This window comes from Haliotis cracherodii, unplaced genomic scaffold, assembly GCF_022045235.1.
Source record: "Haliotis cracherodii isolate W230 unplaced genomic scaffold, xgHalCrac1.p SCAF_10, whole genome shotgun sequence".
NCBI classification, from domain to species: Eukaryota; Metazoa; Mollusca; class Gastropoda; order Lepetellida; family Haliotidae; genus Haliotis; species Haliotis cracherodii.
Window position 1 is genome coordinate 42,461,126 of NW_027266265.1, and position 22,467 is coordinate 42,483,592.

General features: G+C 40.2%; 2 protein-coding genes across 2 annotated transcripts in view; one reads left to right on the forward strand and one right to left on the reverse strand.

The window, feature by feature from the left end:
- Positions 1-364: 364 nt before the first annotated feature.
- Positions 365-21,372, reverse strand: LOC139450906 (sodium-coupled neutral amino acid transporter 7-like). Its single transcript, XM_071232735.1, has 9 exons — positions 21,145-21,372; positions 12,114-12,235; positions 10,882-11,080; positions 7,802-7,943; positions 6,035-6,127; positions 4,886-4,943; positions 3,780-4,039; positions 2,262-2,461; positions 365-1,137 (listed from the first exon to the last, which is right to left on the reverse strand). The coding sequence occupies exons 1-9, from the start codon at positions 21,254-21,256 to the stop codon at positions 932-934; spliced, it is 1,392 nt and encodes a 463-aa protein (XP_071088836.1). The 5' UTR covers positions 21,257-21,372; the 3' UTR covers positions 365-931.
- A 265-nt stretch (positions 21,373-21,637) lies between these two features.
- The window catches only part of LOC139454399 (E3 ubiquitin-protein ligase ZNRF2-like), a 29,505-nt gene continuing 28,675 nt past the window's right edge, over positions 21,638-22,467 (forward strand). The window contains exon 1 of the mRNA XM_071236073.1: positions 21,638-22,100. Coding sequence (XP_071092174.1) covers positions 21,788-22,100 — 313 coding nt within the window. The 5' untranslated portion in view covers positions 21,638-21,787. The remainder of the gene's footprint in view (positions 22,101-22,467) is intronic.

Here is a 22,467-nt window from a genome sequence, read left to right on the forward strand (position 1 = left end):
GCTATACATACAATGACCCTACTAACAATTGCAATGCATTAAGAATAAATATCTCAACAAAATTGTGAATACAAAATCCTTAACATTTTTCTCTGAAAGAATTGTGTTCGTTATTCGTTACCATGGTAATCTCGACCACATCTATGTTCATGACATTGAGATCAATGATGAAAGTGTTACTTGTACCAGGGAACTCCATGTGTTCAACATCGAGTAAGTGAGTGAGTGAGTGAGAGACTGGTTTAACACCCTTTTTCAACAGTATTTTAGTTATATCATCACGTCTCAGATTGATGTGGTAGGAAAGCCTGAAGAGATGCAGGTCTCAGACTTTTGGTCAAACCCTCCGGCAGACATGGTTCCATAATTAGCAAATCGGATTTGATTCCATGATCATAGATTTCGGACATGTCTTTGGGATGAAACTCTAAACAGCAAAGTGCAGTTCCTTAAATGATTTGCCAATATTAACCCATCCCCCAACCCAATATTTATTACATAGCTAGTTTGTTCATTTCTTGCATTTAACACAAACTACACTAGGCAGAATATCTGACTTTGTCACATGACCATTTTGGCAAATCTCCCATGCGTGAATTTGGGAGGGCCATTTCTTTTTGGTAAAAAATTAGCACTAATGGCAGGTTGATGGGTCAAAGCATTTCTCCTTGTGTAAATACAATACTTGTCCCTGTGGCTAAGCCTCAATGACAACATGATTGCCACTGTATAAGTGAGTGAGTGAGAGAGTAATATCACAGCGGGGGACACCTGAAATGGGCTTCACACATTGTACGCCACTGTATAAAGTCTTCGACACAAAAAGCCACAATGACGGATGGGATTAATTAGTTGATCAGGACAGCTGATTGGCTGCAAATCGCTCCGTTGCTGATGGAACTTGAATAAGAAGACCAGTGACCTCTGAAGGTCAACACGTGAACTTTGACTTGTCAGGCTTTATGCCACCAGGGGTTGCGTCCTTCAATATAGCCTGTGTCAAGGTCAGGCCAAAAATGAATGCTCCCAAGATTATAAAAAAGCAGGAAAAGTACAGAAAAAACTTGTACTTCCGCTGATCTTCAATGGATGTAGAGTCTGCTAGTCGGTTGAGAGAAGTCTTTAACAGGCACATTCCTAAAACCAAACATTGTAATCTGATCATCTAGATCAATGGACAGGGTTTGGAATCAATATTCTCAAAGCTAAACTTAGAACTGATGCAAGCATAACACACAGAGCTGCTCAAATGATTACACTTAAGCCAAAAAATTAACAAGTTCTCTATCAATGACAATGAGGGTTAACTCATCTTTGAAGCATAACATTCATGAACATTACAGGTTAGCCTCACCACACACCTTCTCTTTAGTCAGCTTCTAAACAAGCATGGAACACACCTATTCTTCATATTTCCCTGCTGTTTTTAATGATCTAATATGTTTCGCATCGGTCTCTATACAAAGTAGTCACAATTTATGGACAACAACTTCTAAAATATGCTGTAATTGTGACATTTTGGTACAGATCCTTATCCCATTGTCAAGCAAGTCTCCATACATTCCCTGTGACATAAGGATATGTCTCCTTAAGTATCAAGTTAAAACAACTGGGATACTTTGCTATTACTACTGGCCTACCAGGGAATACATTGACACACTGATGAAGACTGCAGCTAGAGCTCCGTGCATCTGTATAACCACTCCGTTGTTGGATATAAATTATATAGCAACATAGCAGGGCTGGGATGAGCCAAATTTACTACCCGGGTACCCACACCCATATTACCCGATCCTACCCTGGTACCTGCTGTAGATTTCAAGAGATAGGTACAAAATGTCCTTTGGGGAATAGTTTGACCGTAGCCCTGGACAAAATGTATTTGGATACACATATAAAATGATCTGGTCATTGCATACACTGAAGTTGACTGAAGTTCTATCTTTATTTAAACATATAAAAGTCAGAAGGAATGGGTGCATAGTCAGAAAGAAATGTGAACTTTGGTGACTTGTAGTGGAACCATATAGTTCTAGATGATTTTTGTCATTAAACAATATATCACATGACTAACCACAGGTCTGGGTATTCCTTCTGAGTACCCAACTGAGGCGAGTACCCGAGTTACCCGTCCTAGCCCTACAACATAGTGTATCACTACCTGGGAATATAAAGATGAAGACTGCAGCTAGAGCTCCGAGCATCTGTATAACCACTCCAATGTTGGGTATAAATTGTATAACAACATAGTGCATAACTACCTGGGAATATAAAGATGAAGACTGCAGCTAGAGCTCCGAGCATCTGTATAACCACTCCAATGTTGGGTATTAACACAGCAAGCACTACTGTCAACCCAAACCAGATGACAGTCGTAATGATGCGTCTCATTCTCTCCCCTTGAGCAATATCTTCTGGAGCCATTCTTCTTGCACTGATCCAGATAGATTCAAATGCTGCCCTGCAACACAATAAAATCAGACCTTTTTGATATTCTGATAGAACACAGTTGGCCTACATACTCCATTTGTTTTTCTGATATTTTCATGGGTACAAAGTAAGGTCTGTGGTTTAACTCCTGTTATTCTGGCCTCACTCACACATATCATGGATCATGAAATCATGATCTTGTTGTGAGTGAGTGAGTTGGGTTTAACGCCGCTTTTAACAGTATTCCAGTAATATCGCGGCGTGTCAGCTTAATGTGGGAGGAAAGCCTGAAGTGATGCAGGTCTCAGAGGTTTACCACTTCGGTGAAACCCACAAGCACGGGTATGGTGCTGACAAACCTAGAAACATAATCGGGCGAACCGGGATTCGAACCCACAATCATAGGTTTCTGGCGTGCCCAAGGGACGCAACTCTGCACAGTGAATCGCGACGCCTTAGACGACTGGGCCACCCATGCCCCCTATGATCTTGTAGGTACATAGCAATATATTAATGTCTAATAAGTCTCACATCCTTCAGTTTTGCTTGTTTGTTTATGGTTAACGCCACACTCGGAAACATTCCAGCTATATGAAGGCGGCCTGTAAATAATCGAGTCTGGACCAGACAATCCAGTACTTGATATCATGAGCATCGATTACCGCAACTGGGATTGATGACATGCATTAACCAAGTCAACGAGCCTGACCACTTGATCCCATTAGTCGCCTCTTACGACAAGCATTGTCGCCTGTTACGGCGAGGATGGGTTGCTGAAGACCTATTCTACTCCGGATCTTCAACCTCCTGCAGTGAAGCATTTCTTAAGGATTCGTTCAGGGAATATTTGTATTACGTCACTTTTCATGAGAATTCTCTTTTACATGGTTGCTCAACACACTTTGATATGTTTGACATTGAGAGGGAATTTCACATTTGAAATGAGGAAAAGGTATGTCTACATGGCTGCCTATACTGTAATTGTCAGGTTACTGCTATATATGGACAAGATTGCTTAGACTGTGGGGGACTTTGAGAGGGTTTGTTTGTTTAACGCTGCACTCAGCACTATTCCAGCTATATGACAGCAGGCTATAAATAATCAAGTCTGGACGAGACAAGCGAGTGATTGATATTGTAAGCAACAAATGATGACACTGAGGCTGACCACCCAATCCGTTTAGTCGTCTCTATCAACCAGCATAGGTTGCTGGAGACAAATTCTAACGTGGGGAGACTTTGAGAGGGAATATCACATTGGATATATGAAAATGGTATGCTTCCATGGCTATGTGGACTATGATTAATAGATTATTATATATCAGGCAAGGATAAGTGATAATGCAAACCTTCCACAAAACAGCAGAATTGGGTATGTTGTGTAGGTCTTAATGGCTATAAACACAACCGCAAAAATCACAGGTATATCAGGCTTGAAAGAGAGCAATATGTCGCTGGTGACACTTTGACCAAACTGGAGATATCCTAGCGCCGCCGTCACTGTGTAACTGATCACGCAGAGAAACATCGCCACAGAGATGGTCTTAGTGAACTCCTTCACATTTCTCTTCTCCATGCAGGAGTATATAGGGATTATACTGACATGGCACTGCAAGGAAGAAGACAAGTTAACTACATACAGAGTTGGAAATATATCATGAAAGTCAATGGTCTTTGATGTTCGTTTGTTTGTTTGTTATGCAACACTCAGCAATATTCCAGCTATATGACGGAGGTCTGTAAATAATCGAGTCTGGACCAGACAGTCCAGTGATTGACATCATGACATCGATCCATGCAATTGGGATACAATGACATGCATCAACCAAGTCAGCGAACCTGACCACCCGATCCCGTTAGTCGTCTCTTACCCCAAGCATAGTCACAATTGTCTTTGAAATAACCCTAATGGTGAAAGTGAAGTATTTAGGAGGAGCTTAACTTCAAATACCATGAGAGAAAACCTATAGAATCCCAGAACCCCCTAAATTTCTGTCACTGCACAAATGTTGATATGAGAAATGGAGAAGAGCATGACCAATGCAGTAACAACAACAACAACAACAACAACAACAACAACGACAACGACGACGACGACAACAACAACAACAACGACAATAATAATCCATTTGTATGACACTTTTTCCATGCCGAATATCATGCTCAAAGCACATTATTACCCCAATCAATGAATCAGTGTGTGCTCAAATTTCATTCTCAGCTCCCTTGGGAGTATACAACCCAAGCTGCCTGTGAGGTGCTAGAAGGTAAACAGCCACAATGCCATCTCATCCTAACGGGTTCCCATATACTGCTGGGTGAACAGGCATAATTCGAACTAAGTGTATTACATTCACAAAATATTAGATAAAGGGAGGTAAGTCTATCATGTGTGACATCTACGAGGAGATAACATTTCCAGCGCTAATCAGCTGATTGTTGAGGCTTCACGTACCTGGTATGCAAAACATATTGTTGGCACAACAAGGAACACATCCATCCATGAATCGGGCCTGTAACAGAGTACCACATAAAATATCTTGCTTGAAACGCTTGTATAGTCTGGAAGTTAATTTAATGTACCGACGTTTACTACAATATCTGAAAAACTATTGGACCTACTCCAGTCAAAGTTGGTATGAGATTATTAAACAGTCATACATAACTGGATATTACTTTTAAAGACAATCGGTGGATAAATAAAAAATCTGTCTATTTAGCTATCACTATATTTCATCAACAACCAGACCTGTTCGTCACAGGTGGAACGAGCATTCATTGTAACAGCCATCTGCATAATGCTACCCCTGTGTCACAGGGCCATATGACACAGTTGAACCAATCAACTCAACTCGAAAGGTTGCACGGGAATCACGCATGCACAAATACGGTGTTAGCATTAGATTTCATGATGTCTCAGCGCAAGCGTCTTTCCGCTGATGCGAAAGGTTTCGTTGTTAAAATATTTGAATACTTTAAGGCTGTACCTTAAATTAACTTCCAGACTATACAATTCTTGTTCATGATTTTTTAGTGATTGGATGACTTGTTGGCTTGTTTGTTGTTTAACGCCGCACTCAGCAATATTCCAGCACTATGACAGCGGTCCGTAAATAATCGAGTCTGGACCAGACAATCTAGTGATTAACATCATAAGTATTGGTCTACGCAATAGGGCTACACTGATTCCATGCTTACTAGGCGTAGGATGCATGAAACAAATCATAATGTTTTAAAGTGGCATTTTAGACTGTTGAAGACCAAGTTGACGTATGGATTTCAAAGAATAAAGAAGTTGAAATCTATAAGTCCACAAACCAATCACACTTTGCCATCATAGTAATACATCTGAATGATTTGTATTCAAGTGAATTATTACATCAACTGAAAAACTGATAAAAACACTAAGAAACATAGAGAAATTATGCAACTTCATCTCGCACATAAACACAAAATCTCAGGCAATTCACACACTGATTAAAATGTACGGTAATACAAGAATTGATATATAATGACCAATGGGTGAAACACCTGTGTATATTAATTAAACTGTTCCCTGTTAACCCACAATCCCGTTCCCACTTTACCTATTAATAACACTTACGTTGTCTTTACACGCTGTGGTGGATCGTGAGGGAGAAAATACTTCACGGTAACCATGACAACAACATAAACAATCCCAACTACGCCAACAAAACTGAAACAGAAAAAACATGCACTCAGTTTCAACCATCGTTAGTCTCTGGTATCCCAGTGGAGCAGTTACTGGTAGTTAGTGATAGTAACACTGCGTACCTCAAACATATAATTATAGAGCTAAAAAAAATAATACCGTATTCGACATAATAAGCGCCCAGGGCATTCTCAAAATTAGAAATAGGGGCCTCTTATTAGAATATTATTTTGGTGAAAAACAACAGAGTTGAAAAATCTTACATTTCGTGGTTTATGCTGACAGCCTGAAATGTTTATATACGACATATATATTTTTTTGAGAATTTAATTTACCATAATTAAGGGTGCATCTAACATACATATTATACAAGAATAAATATGTCTTGTGTACATTGATCAATCGGAAGGGGTGCAAATTGGGATTGTTCACTAGCCAATATATTAGCAAATATCGCATGGGCGCTTATTAGAGCGGGGCGCTTATTACGTCGAATACGGTAGTCTTGGTTCCCAGGCATAAAGTCCGCCGCACATTTCATTTTTATTTCATTTTCAAACAAATAAAATATCCTAATACTTAAAAACAATGCGATCCAATATAGCACACAGTTACTTCCCTTTACATGCCCACTGCTTTACTGCGCATCTCGTGTTATGGTCATAGCAGCAAAAGGAGTTTGTATGCTTGTTTATGTAGGTTGTTTCCCAGGTTGATGGTACACAGCTGTTTATTTGGTTACATACTACATTTGTAGTTTGAAAAAAAACACTGCACGCCAGCACAATATTTTCAAAAGTCATTGCCTGAGAACTAATTCTATTATTTTTATAAGCCTTATGATATGTTTGGTGAATGAGGGACTGAAACATGGACGAAGTGAAACAATAATTCTTCAGACCAACAAGTAACTTGTGCACCATATTCATAAGGTTGTCTCATACTAGTGAGTGAGCCAGTGAGTGAGTTTGGTTTAACGCTGCTTTAAACAGTATTCAATCATATCCCGGGGTGTCAGCTGAATGTGTAAGAAAAGCCTGGAGTGATACAGGCATTTACCGCTTCAGTGAATCCCATTCCTACCAACGTCTAAGGTATGTAACTTGCTAAATATAAGATGACGGGGCCATCATTGCCCTGTTTAATACTAGATGATAGAACTTGCAACCTTTACAATTTAACAGGAAACACATCTTGTTCAGCTGGCCTATGAAGTGTGGAGTCTTGATCGATTTGTCTGTCGCGACATTACTCAGACTCAGAGCACTTTTGAAAAGTAGTTTGTTGGATATTAGCTCTATACAAAGGTACAGTTATTGCAGTGAATCCACGATCACATGAATGAGATTCTGAAACTCTCAGAAATAAAACCTTAATTAACAAAATTCATTCACCTGTAAATGTAATTGTAGAATTATCAATGCATGTGTGCCACAAATAGTTTGATTTGTTTAATATCTTAAGAACCAAACAGTTCTATTTTGGACAAAATTCTTATCTCAGGAATGTTTGAAACGAAAGTCAGAAGCAATTAGCTGGGGATCAGGTGCAGCAATGCTGTTTATGGGATAGGTGTGTTGTTGTTTTTAAATGTAGCTACTAATAAATATTGATTTTCTGATAATGAATAGGCTGTGACTATCAAACTATCAATGCCTTGTGCTGACTGGGACACATTCACTGTCATCTGCAGCTTACCTGGCATACTTGAGAAAGTCGATCCTCCGGGGGAAACAGAGGGGGAGGATGAGAAGGATCGAGGTCACGATAACGCAGAAACTTCTGTTCATGTAGATTGGCTGCTCATCACAGTATACTTTCTTGGCCACGAAAAGGAAAACTGAAAAATAAAACTTATGCAAAACAAGAACTGATGATGAGAGTGATCTCCCCTTATGCTTATATTCCTATGATTGGTTCCCTGGAAAGAACTATATAACATGGATTGGTATGCACAGTGCTTCCTCAACTCTGACACAAATGCATACAGTATTTCAAGAATTTGGAGCATATGTATCAACATACATTCCTCAATCTGGTCATCTATGATCAGGGAGTCCCCCCCCCCCCCCCCCCCTCCACCCCACCCCCAACCCTTTGGTGGCCTTTAATGACCAGAAAGTTACCTTCCCTTGTATTTACATTATTACAGTTAACTGGTGGCCTTTGATGATCAGAGAGTTATCTCCTCTTGCATTTACATTCCTCGCACTGGTGGCCTTTAATGACCCAAGTTACCTCCCTCTGTGTGTGTATAACTTGTGGCCATTGATGATCATAGAGTTACTTCAATTTGCAATTACATTCCGAAGATCCAGTCAAGGCTCCCTACTGTGATGGGTGTCCACAACCAACTGACCGCTATGTTAACAAACAAGTGATGACTGCCGTGACACCAAATACTCTTACCTCAGCTAAATTATTTTCTTTGCTTGTCAGTTTGAATTTCTATTTCATTTCAACTATCATGTAATAGGTATATTTAGGATGTAAGGGGGAAGTTGGTTGATTTTCCGTTCATCTGCAATCCCGAACCAATCTGATTAAACAAACAAAAAAGTAACTTCATCTGGGAAATCTGGTAAGTCGTAAACCTTTTCAAACAAATTCAAAATTGGTTATGACGGCGTTCCCAAAAACATAAACAAAACTAAAGATCTGACTACATATGGGGTAAGAGGGGAAATTTCAAGATTCTTGTAACAGCAGCTTCCAGACCGGTGGCAGCGATGTTACCGAGAGTGTTACGAAAGTGTCCAATGCTGGGAAGGAGCTTGTTACATTCCTCCAACTGGAGCCTATAATGACCAGAGAGTTACCTCCCCTTGTCAGATTTGCGACAAAAGTGATGTTTTATTTGAGATGGGATTTAAAATCAAATCTGCTATAAGTGGAGTCGTAAATTGAAATTTTTTGAACAGAGTTACTGACAGGATCCATATCATTGCCTGCATCCATATACGGTTGCTAAGAGACACACCAGAAAAATGGGTAGTTTATGGTTAAATTAGTTTTTAGTGAGTTATTACTTATGATCTGTTCAGTCTGTAATCCATAATCTCATGCAGCAACAAGTAGGATTTAAATATGAATTTTTATATTAATTTTACTTTGGATAGCTCGGACCATTCCACAAGTGCATTGTTCTGAATATTGTGATTTGAGGTGTTTTGTTTTGTTAAAGTTGCAACTTTTTAGGGCTGGGACGGGTAACTCGGGTACTCGGGTCGGGCCGGATCCGTGGTTAGGCATGTGATATATTGTTCAGTGAAAAAAAATGATCTCAGAACGTGGTAAGTGATGATTGTGATATATTGTTTATATGGTTACACTACAAGTCACTAATGTTCACATTTCTTTATGACTATGCATGCATTCCTTCTGACTTTCATAATGTCTGAATAAAAATAAAACCTCAGTCCACTTCAGTGTATGCATGAAGAGATCGTTTTATATGTGTATCTAAATACATTTTGCCAGGGCTACAGTCAAACGATTCCCAATAGGACAAATGGCAATCTAATTAAAATCAGATCTTAGTTATCGCTACCGCTAAACAAAGATCTGAGGACATCCCATTACGGGTCACGTCAGAACGACCTTTCATTTTCTGTCTGTCATTTTCATGATCTGGTAAACGACAGACGGTCTGATAGTTCGGATGAAAGGTCATTCTGACGAGACCCCTAATGGGATGTCCTCAGATCTTTGTTTAGTGGTAGCAAGAACTAAGATCTGATTTTAATGAGATTGGACAATTGGGGGCACGGTCTAAGGCGCCACTCGCTGTGCAGAATTGCTTCCCTTGGGCACGCCAGAAACCTTTTGGTTTGTGTGTTTGAATACCGGTTCGCTCCGATTATCTTTCTCGGTTTGTCAGCACCATACCCGTGCTTGAGGGTTTCACAGAAGTTGTAAATGTTTGAGACCTGCATCACTTCGGGCTTTCCTCCCACATAAAGCTGACACGCCTTGATATAACTGGAATACTGTTAAAAGTGGCGTTAATCCACTCACTCACTCAATAGGACAATTTGTATCTATCTCTTGAGACCTACATCAGGTATCCTGGTAGGGTTGGGTAATAGGTGGATGGGTACCGGGTAGTAAATTTGGACTCGTCCAAGCCCTACAACTTTGTATCCATCACTAATATGGCAAACAGCTGCTACTGAAAGCCATGAAACGGAATGCTTACCAAGTTGGTTGCACTACACGAAACACCGACTGGTGTCAATCGATGGTGGGAGGTGTGGGATGAACATGGCGGAAAAATAGCAACAGGGGTCATTTTTTTGTTTTACAGGGTATTTCTAAATGCCCTATGCTGAGCGACAGGTGTACATGTGTACATGGAACTTTTCAAGGATTGATCTTGCCTGTGTCCAGCGACAGCCATAATTCCCAGAGTACCAACGCCCACCTTAGACAACTTTGTGACTACTGTGGCAAAGACACAGCTGATAATGATGTGGATGTGCCATTTTCTCTGAGAGTAATGGAATATGTTAGACTACGGGGGGAGGTACTTTGAACAGCTTCATGATGTCAGCTGGTTATGGGGTAACACAAAAAGTAAACTTAACCAAAGGATAAAGTATAGATGGCACTGTTGATCCCGAGGCGAAACATCTTAGATTAGTACCTTATGCATGATTGTAGACCGTGGGGGGCTATGGCATTGGTGGCAGCAATAGTGGAGAGCTCCTGAAGGGGGCTGTGAGGAGCTTGTAACATTCCTTCAACTGATCATCAAAGTTACCTCCCCTTGTACTTACATTCCTCCCACTGGTCGCCTATGATGATCAGGAAAGTGATGCATGTCCCAAAACAGTAGATAAGTAATGCAAAGGCGGACGCTATTTGTGCCTTCCTTCCACACACCGACAACACAACATCCTGATAGGTGGCGCTGTGATTCAGGTCCGAGATGTATGCCAGAATGAAGATGGCCATCACAACAAATGTCATCATTATCTGAAAATTGGGAAACATGTTTATCAGCATGTTTAATCCATCAATGAGAATAATAGGTGAGATGAAATGGGGTTTAATCTCACGTTCATGATTATCACACATATATCGATGTGTGTGCATGTGTGTGAGCATGTGGCAACTATACAACCATGCAACATATATGGTGTTAACAGATCAAGGGTCATAATCAGGAAGAAGCTTGAAAACCACAACCATCAAATCCTAGCACAGCTAGGGGAGACAACTCTACACAACAAATTCATTCAGCCTGTACTGCCTGTACTGGTACAGACTGATGCTGATTTATAGTGCTAGCTCACTGAGAAACCATGCTGCATTTTAACATGAATACCCCACTCAGACACAGTATACTGACTTTGAGCTGACGGGTCCTTGTCTTATCTCCTTGTTACCAGGCCCCAGGCAGGGTATCAACAAGTACCACCTTTTAACAACTTTAGGTATGTAATGGCCAGGGAGCAAAACCCGGGCAGACACTCTACCACTAGACCACGGAGGCGGTCTAAAAGTTCAGGGCAAAACTATACTATATTTCACAACAAACTATTTCTTCAACATCCCAGTAAACAGGTTTTAAAATCATACATATTTAGATACTTGGTTGAACATTGCAAAATTTATTTCCTGTTTTTTAAATTTAGGCTGACCTTACACTTACAATAGTACAACATTAATGCTAGTCGTTGGTTGGTTGGTTTTTTGTTTAACGCCACAATCAGCAATATTCTAGCTATATGACGGCAGTCTGTAAATAATCAAGTCTGGACCAGACAATCCAGTGATTGATGCCATGAACATTGATCCACGCAATTTGGATCGATGACATGCATCAACCAAGTCAGCGTGCCTGACCACCCGATCCAGTTAGTCACCTTTTACAACAAGCATAGTCACCTTTTACGACAAGCATGGGTTCCTGAAGACCTATTCTACCCTGGAATCTTCACAGGTCTAAAAGTATCAAAGTCTAAAAGTATCTCCATCACGACCTCAGGAAATCATTGTTACTTACTGTCTGTATGACAATAGCAATGAGCACCCCCCCGGCCTGGTCGTAAGCCTGGGGGAAGTTGAGCAGCCCCGCCCCCAAGGCTGCATTTACCACCAGGAATGCGGAGGAAAACCAGGAGGACCCTGAGAAAAAACCAACATAGTGTAAACACATCATATGGACAAATCTAACAGCCCTTACCTTCTTACCAACTGAAACAAAATAGTTTGAAGTATGTACCATTCATTCAAGAATGTATTGATATCTGCAACCATGGCAACGTTTAGAAGGTGGAAAACTTCAGAACTGGCCTGTAGGACATTTGTTACAGGGCATATATATCCATGTAATATTTTACATCAGTCCATTTTGTAACATAAATGTTAATTGGATGTTTTTTTTGACCCATTAAAAGGTTTTTCGCAATTGATATTATTTATTCATAGAAAACATGTTTGGTTGGTTGATTAGCATGATTAGTAATTAAATATGTCCAAAGTGAGTATTAAAAAGAGTGAAGTTCAGTTCAGTACTCAGCCGAGCTCATCACATGCTTCATTGGTCGTATTGAACACAGTTTACAGTAGGAGGTGAGGTGAAATGGGGTTTAACGTCACGTCCAAGATTATTGCACTTATATAGCAACGTGCATGCACATGTATGTGTGTGTGTGTGTGTGTGGCTGCTTGTACTAGTCCAGACTGATTTATAGTGCTAGCTCACTGAGATACCATGCTGCAGTTTAACATGAATACCCCACTCAGACACAGTATACTGATTCCGAGCCGACCAGTCCTTGTTTTAACCCCTTAATGCCGAGTGCCAGACAGGGTAACAACAAGTACCATCTTTTAACGTCTTTCGGTATGACGTGGCTGGGGATTGAACCTCGGACCTTCCGCTCTCCGGGGGGACGCTCTACCATTAGACCACGGAGGCGGTCTGTTTACAGTAAGAGTGAGTGAGTGAGTACAGTTTTACGCTGCTTTTAGCAATATTCCAGTGATATCACAGCGGGGATCACCAGAAATGGGCTTCACACATTGTACCCATGTCGGGAATCGAACCCGGGTCTTCAGCGTGACGAGCGAAGGCTTTAACCACTACCCGACCGCCCCGTTTACAGTAAGACACGTTATAGGGGAAAAGAGCATGTGCATTGGGGGTACAGTGAAACATCATTATTCAGGACACCTGCTTACCCACTGAAATCGTCAGGATTAAATAAATTTCGGAATAAAAATTCGAGATATGGAGTAATGTACCTTTGTATTTACGCAAATATCCACCAATATGACGGCAGACTGTAAATAATAGACTCTGGACCATACAATCCAGTGATCTATATTTTGTGCAATGATCCATGCACGGGGTACGATGACACGCAATCAACCAATGCACTGAGCTTGACAACCGGATCCATATTTCTTCTCCTATAACAACAAGCTGAGGTTGCTCAGTTTCTGGATTAACAGGTGTCCAGACTAATGAGGTTTCACTGGAATTCAAGGGAGGATCTGTCATGGGGACGGTTGTGACAGATGTGAGTATCATGTACTAGAAAAAAAAGACAACAATAACAAAAAGGCTTGGCTAAATGAATTATTTCTATTAAACCTTTTACTTTGTCTTGCTAAAATGTACAAGCAAGTTTTCTTTCACTGTAAATCCTTTGATTAAAAAATTAAAATACAATCATGAAAGCTAAAGAAAAAGAAATCATTTTTACAACATTTTGTGTACTTGAGATGCTAGTAACCATAAAATACATTGTAAATTGTAAATTTACATCAAATGTAAACATAACCAGTATGTGCGACTGTTTAATGGACAGGTCATCATCACAATGGCTAGTGTTAGTTGTAGCAGGATCACTCGGGGTACATGGGGTTTTATGCGTCCTGCATTAGGTTTTATACCACAAGCCGGAGGCTACTACAACAAAGTTACCTTACAGACATGGGGGGCACGGGTGGCCGAGTCGTCTAAGGCATAGCGATTCGCTGTGCAGAGTTGCGTCCCTTGGGCACCTATGATTGTGGGTTCTAGTCCCGGTTCGCCCCGATTATGTTTCTAGGTTTGTCAGCACCATACCCGTGCTCGTTGGTTTTGCCGAAGTGGTAAACGTCAGAGACCTGCATCACTTCGGGCTTTCCTCCCACATTAAGCTGACACGCCGCAATATAACTGGAATACTGTTAAAAGTGACGTTAAACCCAACTAAACCACTCACTCACTTACCGAAATGCTTTAATAGGACATTATAAAAGAATTCAAACAATTTCAAAATTGATAGAAAACAGCTGTTTGATTGAGCTGAGGTTAGCTTGTGCTAGGTCACATGACTTCCACTGACTCGGAAAAAGCATGCAGCTTCTTGCTTTGATGTGGGGTATAAGGGATTTATTCTGCCTTTCAGAAATCCATGTGCAGCCTGACTTGCTAGTGATGGGGAAGAAGCAATTTATTCACCCACTGAGAAATGTATTCTCCGCTAAGGAGGGATACACAGTATTTTATCAAGATCACATGGACCAATCTGATCTCATCATTTGGACAAAGAGGTATGATAAATACTAATATAATGACTCAGCATCTCTACTGATCAAACAATATCAGTATTTCAGTTGTCATGGTGTGTCAGCTTAATGGGGGAGTGTTCCAGTTATATCACGGCGTGTCACCTTAATGTGGGGGTATTTCAGTTGTGTCAGCTTGATGTGGGGGTATTTCAGTTATATCATGGCATGTCACCTTAATGTGGGAGTATTTCAGTTGTGTCAGCTTGATGTGGGGGTATTTCAGTTATATCATGGCGTGTCACCTTGATGTGGGAGTATTTCAGTTATATCACGGTGTGTTAGCTTGATGTGGGAGTATTTCAGTTATATCACGGTGTGTCACCTTGATGTGGGGGTATTTCAGTTATATCACGGTGTGTCAGCTTGATGTGGGGGTATTTCAGTTATATCACGGTGTGTTAGCTTGATGTGGGAGTATTTCAGTTATATCACGGTGTGTTAGCTTGATGTGGGGGTATTTCAGTTATATCACGGTGTGTCAGCTTGATGTGGGAGTATTTCAGTTATATCATGGTGTGTTAGCTTGATGTGGGAGTATTTCAGTTATATCACGGTGTGTTAGCTTGATGTGGGAGTATTTCAGTTATATCACGGTGTGTCACCTTGATGTGGGGGTATTTCAGTTATATCACGGTGTGTCAGCCTAATGTGGGGGTATTTCAGTTGTGTCAGCTTGATGTGGGGGTATTTCAGTTATATCATGGCGTGTCACCTTAATGTGGGAGTATTTCAGTTGTGTCAGCTTGATGTGGGGGTATTTCAGTTATATCATGGCGTGTCACCTTGATGTGGGAGTATTTCAGTTATATCAGGGTGTGTTAGCTTGATGTGGGGGTATTTCAGTTATATCATGGCATGTCACCTTAATGTGGGAGTATTTCAGTTATATCACGGCGTGTCACCTTGATGTGGGAGTATTTCAGTTATATCACGGCGTGTTAGCTTGATGTGGGAATATTTCAGTTATATCACGGCGTGTCAGCTTAATGGGGGAGTATTTCAGTTATATCACAGTGTGTTAGCTTGATGTGGGGGTATTTCAGTTATATCACGGTTTGTCAGCTTGATGTGGGAGTATTTCAGTTATATCACGGTGTGTCAGCTTGATGTGGGAGTATTTCAGTTATATCACAGTGTGTTAGCTTGATGTGGGGGTATTTCAGTTATATCATGGTGTGTCAGCTTGATGTGGGAGTATTTCAGTTATATCACAGTGTGTTAGCTTGATGTGGGAGTATTTCAGTTATATCACGGTTTGTCAGCTTGATGTGGGAGTATTTCAGTTATATCACGGTGTGTCAGCTTGATGTGGGAGTATTTCAGTTATATCACGGTTTGTCAGCTTGATGTGGGAGTATTTCAGTTATATCACGGTGTGTCAGCTTGATGTGGGAGTATTTCAGTTATATCATGGCGTGTCAGCTTAATGGGGGAGTATTTCAGTTATATCACGGTGTGTTAGCTTGATGTGGGGGTATTTCAGTTATATCATGGCATGTCACCTTAATGTGGGAGTATTTCAGTTATATCACGGCGTGTCACCTTGATGTGGGAATATTTCAGTTATATCACGGTGTGTCAGCTTAATGTGGGAGTATTTCAGTTATATATATCACGGTGTGTCAGCTTGATGTGGGGGTATTTCAGTTATATCACGGTGTGTCACCTTGATGTGGGAGTATTTCAGTTATATCACGGTGTGTCAGCTTGATGTGGGGGTATTTCAGTTATATCACGGTGTGTCACCTTGATGTGGGGGTATTTCAGTTATATCATGGTGTGTCAGCTTGATGTGGGGGTATTTCAGTTATATCATGGTGTGTCACCTTGATGTGGGGGTATTTCAGTTATATCAAGGCGTGTCACCTTGACGTGGGAGTTTTTCAGTTATATATAATGGCATGTCAGTTTGATAAGGGGGGAAAGCCCGACGGGACGCAGGTCTTCGAGGTTAACAGTTAGTGGAGAAACACACAAGCATGGGTATGGTGCTGACAGACATAGAAGCATAATCGGGGTGAATCTGGGATCTGAACCCCACATTATTGGTTCCTGGTATGTCAAGGGGACACAACCCTGCAAAACAGATTATGGCACCTTAGGGCGATTGAGCCTCGTCTGCCCTCACGAAGTGAATGAACATATAGACACAAAGGGATAACCACTGGAAGATAATACATGTAGAATGATCATGAAATACACCTACAAAACCGACTTATCTGATACATCAACATGGTAAAGGATTAGCCTGATTGAAAATCAAATTCCATCCATTGTATATTTTAACGTACAATTCTTATTTCACAAAAAATATATAAATATAGTTTAAACAATACATCAACTCAAATAACCTCTGTAGCAGCTGCAAGCCAATTTCAATTCTTTTTCAAGCTTGGATGAAGATAAATGACCTTTCCATGATCTGCACGGTTGTGCAATTGCTCAGCATAGCTTTAGGCATTCTGGGTCATTAACATGATTAAGGGGTAAACTTTCTTTTGTTAATATTAGACATGAGTTAAATTACACCCCCCCACCAAAAAATATAAAAAAATTTAAAGGAATCCCCAAAGTGTTCACTAAACAAGCATGTGTGTGTGTCAGTAAATGTGGGGGTGGAGGGTGGGTGGGGGGTGTCAGTGTGTGTGGGGGTGTGTCAGTGGGTGGAAGCATGTGTGTATGGGGGTGTCAATGTGGGGGTGTGTGTCGGTATGGGGGTGTCAATGTGTGTGTGTGTGTGTGTGTGTGTGTGTGTGTGTGTGTGTGTGTGTGTGTGTGTGTGTGTAGAACTTGTTTTATATTAGACATGGTGTGTATGTGTCAGTGGGTGGGAGCGTGGGTGTGGGTGTATCAGCGTGTGTCGGTGAGTGTGTGTGTGTGTCAGGGGTTGTGGGTGTGTCAGTGTGTGGGTGTCGGTGGGTGGGAGCATGGGTGTGTGTCACTGAGTGTGTGTGGGGTGTGTGCATGTGTGTGTGTGCATGTGTGTGTGTGTGTGTGTGTGTGTGTAGAACTTGTTTTATATTAGACATGGTGTGTATGTGTCAGTGGGTGGGAGCGTGGGTGTGGGTGTATCAGCGTGTGTCGGTGAGTGTGTGTGTGTGTCAGGGGTTGTGGGTGTGTCAGTGTGTGGGTGTCGGTGGGTGGGAGCATGGGTGTGTGTCACTGTGTGTGTGTGTGTGTGTCGGTGAGTGTGTGTGTGTGTCGGTGAGTGTGTGTGGGGTGTGTGCATGTGTGGGTGTGTGTGCATGTGTGTGTGCGTGTGTGAGACATGGGGCTTAATATCGCCCAGTGAGCAGGTCTACATAAATCTATCCACTCTTTCCACTTGACCATATAAACTAAAAGAGTTGAAAAGCCTATGAAAACCGGGAGACATCATGACTCACTCAGTCTCACTGTATATTATCTTAAGAATGGTTTGATAGGCATTATTTAGAAGTTGACGGATCACAAAGTAGAGTTAATTTATGGATAACGACTTCTTAATTTACAGATAAAGGCGACATTTCGGTATAGATCCTTGTACCATTGTCAAGCAAACGTGGTTATCCATAAATAATCTCTACATTGTGATTATCTTAAGAGTTGTAATAACAATTTAGAGTCATGCATGAACTTTTTTTTCAACCTACCATGTAACAAACAATAACATTTGTAAACATTCTGCTGATTGAAATACAGTATGCAACTTTAACAAAATATTTAAAAATTCAGTTACAGTCACATGGATGTATTTGTGGGAAACTGAACTGACAGAAATATTTGGCATCAAATATCAATACAGTAGGATTATTTCGGATGAAAATTGCGTCAGATACACACAAATGCTGAGTCAAAATGAGACTCGGTAAAACCCCTTATGGTTCATTTGAAGATTTAAAATGTACTGGCATTCAAGTATGCTGACTATGGACTCCATAGTCTTTCAAAAAAAATAATTTCTTAAAATAAAAGTTTAAAACAAATTTCGAATTTGCATTCTGACTAGCAAGTTTTGTTTTCTTCACACAAGTTATGATAAAATGTTCTTATTTTCATTCCCTTATTTAAGATGTACAACAGTTTGAAAGGGAAGCAAAATTTGAGGCATGACTTTTCATTTTGACCATGTTGTCCAGCTCTGCATCAAGACATCATCAATTAAGCTACCCTGGTCTTAACCAGTAGCTTCTTGTGTACAGAGTTTGAAGATTAATCAGTCTCTGAACACATCATCATCATCATCATCATCATCATCATCATCATCGTCGTCGTTGTTATTTTAAAAAATTATTAGTAGTATTATTAATTTTCATTTATCAATGAAGTTTATGATCACAGTTACTTTGTGTTAGAGAATATGTGTCAGTGCCAAGCCAATTTGGCCTCTTCATTTACACTCAGGGTTAAAGTCCTCTTATCACACTTAGTGTGCTATCAGGTCAACAATTTCATCATGGTGTTGTCACAATACTGACTACTGTATATTGCGGTGAAGGGTATTTGTATATGTATATTGTAGTATTAATAGCCCTTGGAGACATATTTACTATACAGTTTAAGGCATTTTGTGATGAAGCTAATGGGTATAAAATAACCGATATTTTCACATGTGTCAACTCGTACACACAAAGACTTGTAAAAGAAGACCTGACAGACCCATTCATGAAGTTTTTCTCTGACCAGCACACAAATCTGGATAACATGTACACAAACTGGCCTCCCCATTCACAATAACAATCAAATACATGGGTACACAGAACATGATTATTAATAATGGGTATTTTGTATACATCTATATCTAAAGCATTTTGGTATTTGAAGTTCATTTATATGGGCTAATTATGTGTTTATTAATGAACAATATTTGTCCTCCACTCAAGACTACTCACATTGGTTTAGTGATGACAATACCGCAAACTATCAACTTGATCCTTGAATCACTTTGCAAATAAATAATCATTACAATGACGAGTGTTGGTGAGCAATTAGTAGAATTTGATTGACAAGATCTGTCAGAAAGAGTTCAGCTTTTAGGATCACCCAAACAGAGTAATTAATTATTAGGAATTATTTAGGGTATTCTGTCGTCCTGATTTTACAAACTGACATAACTCATACAGCTCACCATCCTCCTCGCGGTGCACATACAAAAATGTTTTGACTATGAATTTTCAAAACTGATATAATCATGACAACAGATACAAGTCTCATAAATTTCAAAAGCGACACATGTCGGTTAATGATCATACCAGGAGAGGCTTCACTTAGAGCTGAGGTGTTTTGAACAACAGCAATAAACAATCGACTTCACAAAGCTATCTCTAAGTCATCAATGATGTTCAGTCAGGTTAAATATTGAACTTATTCTCTCAGTGCTAAATATCCCAATTACATATGGTCCATTTTCACTATGTATGTATAGTCCATTACAACTGAAATTTGGGTGATTTTGACTGACTTGCATGGTCTGTTTTGACTCGCATATCTTTTAAAATGTTGTAATGGGTGTTACCGTATTTGACGTAATAAGCGCCCAGGGCGCTCTCAAAATTAGAAATAGGGGGCTGTTATTAGAATGTTATTTTGGTGAAAAAAAGAGAGCTGAAAGATAAATTTTGTGGTTTACGCTGACACACTGAAATTTTTATGTGCGACAGATACTTTTTTCCATAATCTAATTGCCCATAATTAAGAATGCATATAACACACGAGTGCGTATTATACGCGAATAAATAAGTCTTATGTACATTGATCAATCGGAAGGAGTGCTAATTGGGATTGTTCACTAGCCAATATATAAGCATATATCACTGTGGGCGCATATTAGAGTGGGGCGCTTATTGCGTCGAATACAGTATTATAGTTATCAAAATGTTTGTGTCATTACAATTCAATTCACCCTTTATGTGGAATATCATTAATATTTTTAGTGTGTGGATAGAAAGGCTCATTTGTGTATGCGGTTGCACATAATATGTGCACATGTATAAGTCCATTTCTTGTGTTTATGGGCACGGTTGTAATAAGAAATTGAATGAGGTGACAACTTATCTTAAATCAATATTAATGTTGAACACTTTGTGGCTATACATACATATGTATATGGTGTAGGACTTTGTGCTTTGGATATAAACAAAAATGGACTTATCGGTTGGGATTTTTCAATTACAATTTTATAATGCTTGGAAAATTTACCATGCTTGGAATCAGCTTCTGCAGAAATTAAACATCAAACATGCACACAATGTAAACATAACATGTAAGATCTAAACATGATAACTGACATCTTAAAGAAACTAACATTTTGTCTTGGGCACTGTCACTTTATGAGATTTGTATATTTATCATTTATTGTTTGTCTGTGGCATAGTAAAGCATGTTTGACATGAGGGATGGCGATTTTCATCAAAATTAATCCTGTCCACATTTTCGACACAAACATTCGTATTTTTTATTTAATGCTTGTTATAATTGGAACACAACTGGACCTTTGATAACTGCGGGTGCATCTTTCCCTTTCCTTCCCGTCAACAATCCAACTCCTTCTTCATCTTGAGGAACGACTAATTCGTCAGCAATATCGGAAGCTTGGAGAGACATCGTTTAGCTGTTCAAAAACCGAACTATTTCGTACACTCTTGGTAGACGTTAATCATAAACATAAAATGTCAAATCTATCATGTTTATGTTTTGCCTCGCGCAAGTGGGTTGCATCCGCCATGATTAAGTCATGTGACTGAAATTGCAAATGATAAATATTTGAAAGAATAAAATCCCACAAAATCGTACATGCGCAAAGAGGCACATAAAACTATCTAATACATCTATAATAGCATCGCAGTGGGTATTGTCTCAGTGACTGATACAATCTCTGAGCAGACGACAATCATTTGAAACACATATGATTTATGCCCTTGTGTTGTCTTTCAATGGTTTACATAGGTCACATGACAAAACTACGTCACTTTTGTGTTGGTTCCCTCACGCAAAACAAGGAAGAAAAGATGGCGGATAGAAATAGAAAGAGATCAAATCATGTATTTATGTTGCAAGTTTAGAGTTTTGCCAGTCGCATTCGTTGATTCCAACCCATGAAATTTGAAGAAGGAATTGTCAGTGTATAGAATAACCATGGGCCTGAAGCTAAGTACGCACAACCAGCCCCGTATGAGAACATACTCTGGGAGCAGTCCTGCGGGCACCAGTTCGGCCACAGGGGATTTAGCCATGGGTCGATCAGGGGGGGCTGCCGCTCGTGCCCGTGCCAGAAGTCTGGGAAGCTTCCAATCCCCTGGTCATTCGGGTGGTTTGACTATACCAACATCAAATGGCGCCGCTCACAGAAGCAATTCGCCCGATTCTGATTCTAGCTCACCTGAAGAAGGAGGACCCTTCGGGCGCGCATTTGCTCATTCGCTACCCGTTCATTTGTTTGCTTTACAAGGTATGTACACCCCATTCGTCATTAACTTCTGTTATTGAGTGTGAAACTTTATTTTGACGACAACTGAAACTGGAGGTAAGCGTGTACTGTGACGCGCACCTGTCTAGGAAACTCCAGGATTGACGTATGTTATTTGTGCTTATTCATTCATTGTATGAACTCCCTAACAGGATTGTTTACATGAATGTTTTTGTCCTGGGATCAGCCACGTGGAGCAGAGGTCATGTGATGACAACAAACGATCAAGGGTACTAAATTTGGAGCTGATTTTTATCCGCCTCTGCAACAGCATCCGACCTGAGTGATGTATTTGGTTTTCTGTCACAGAGTGTCAGCTGATCACATGCTCAAAACAAACAATATTTTT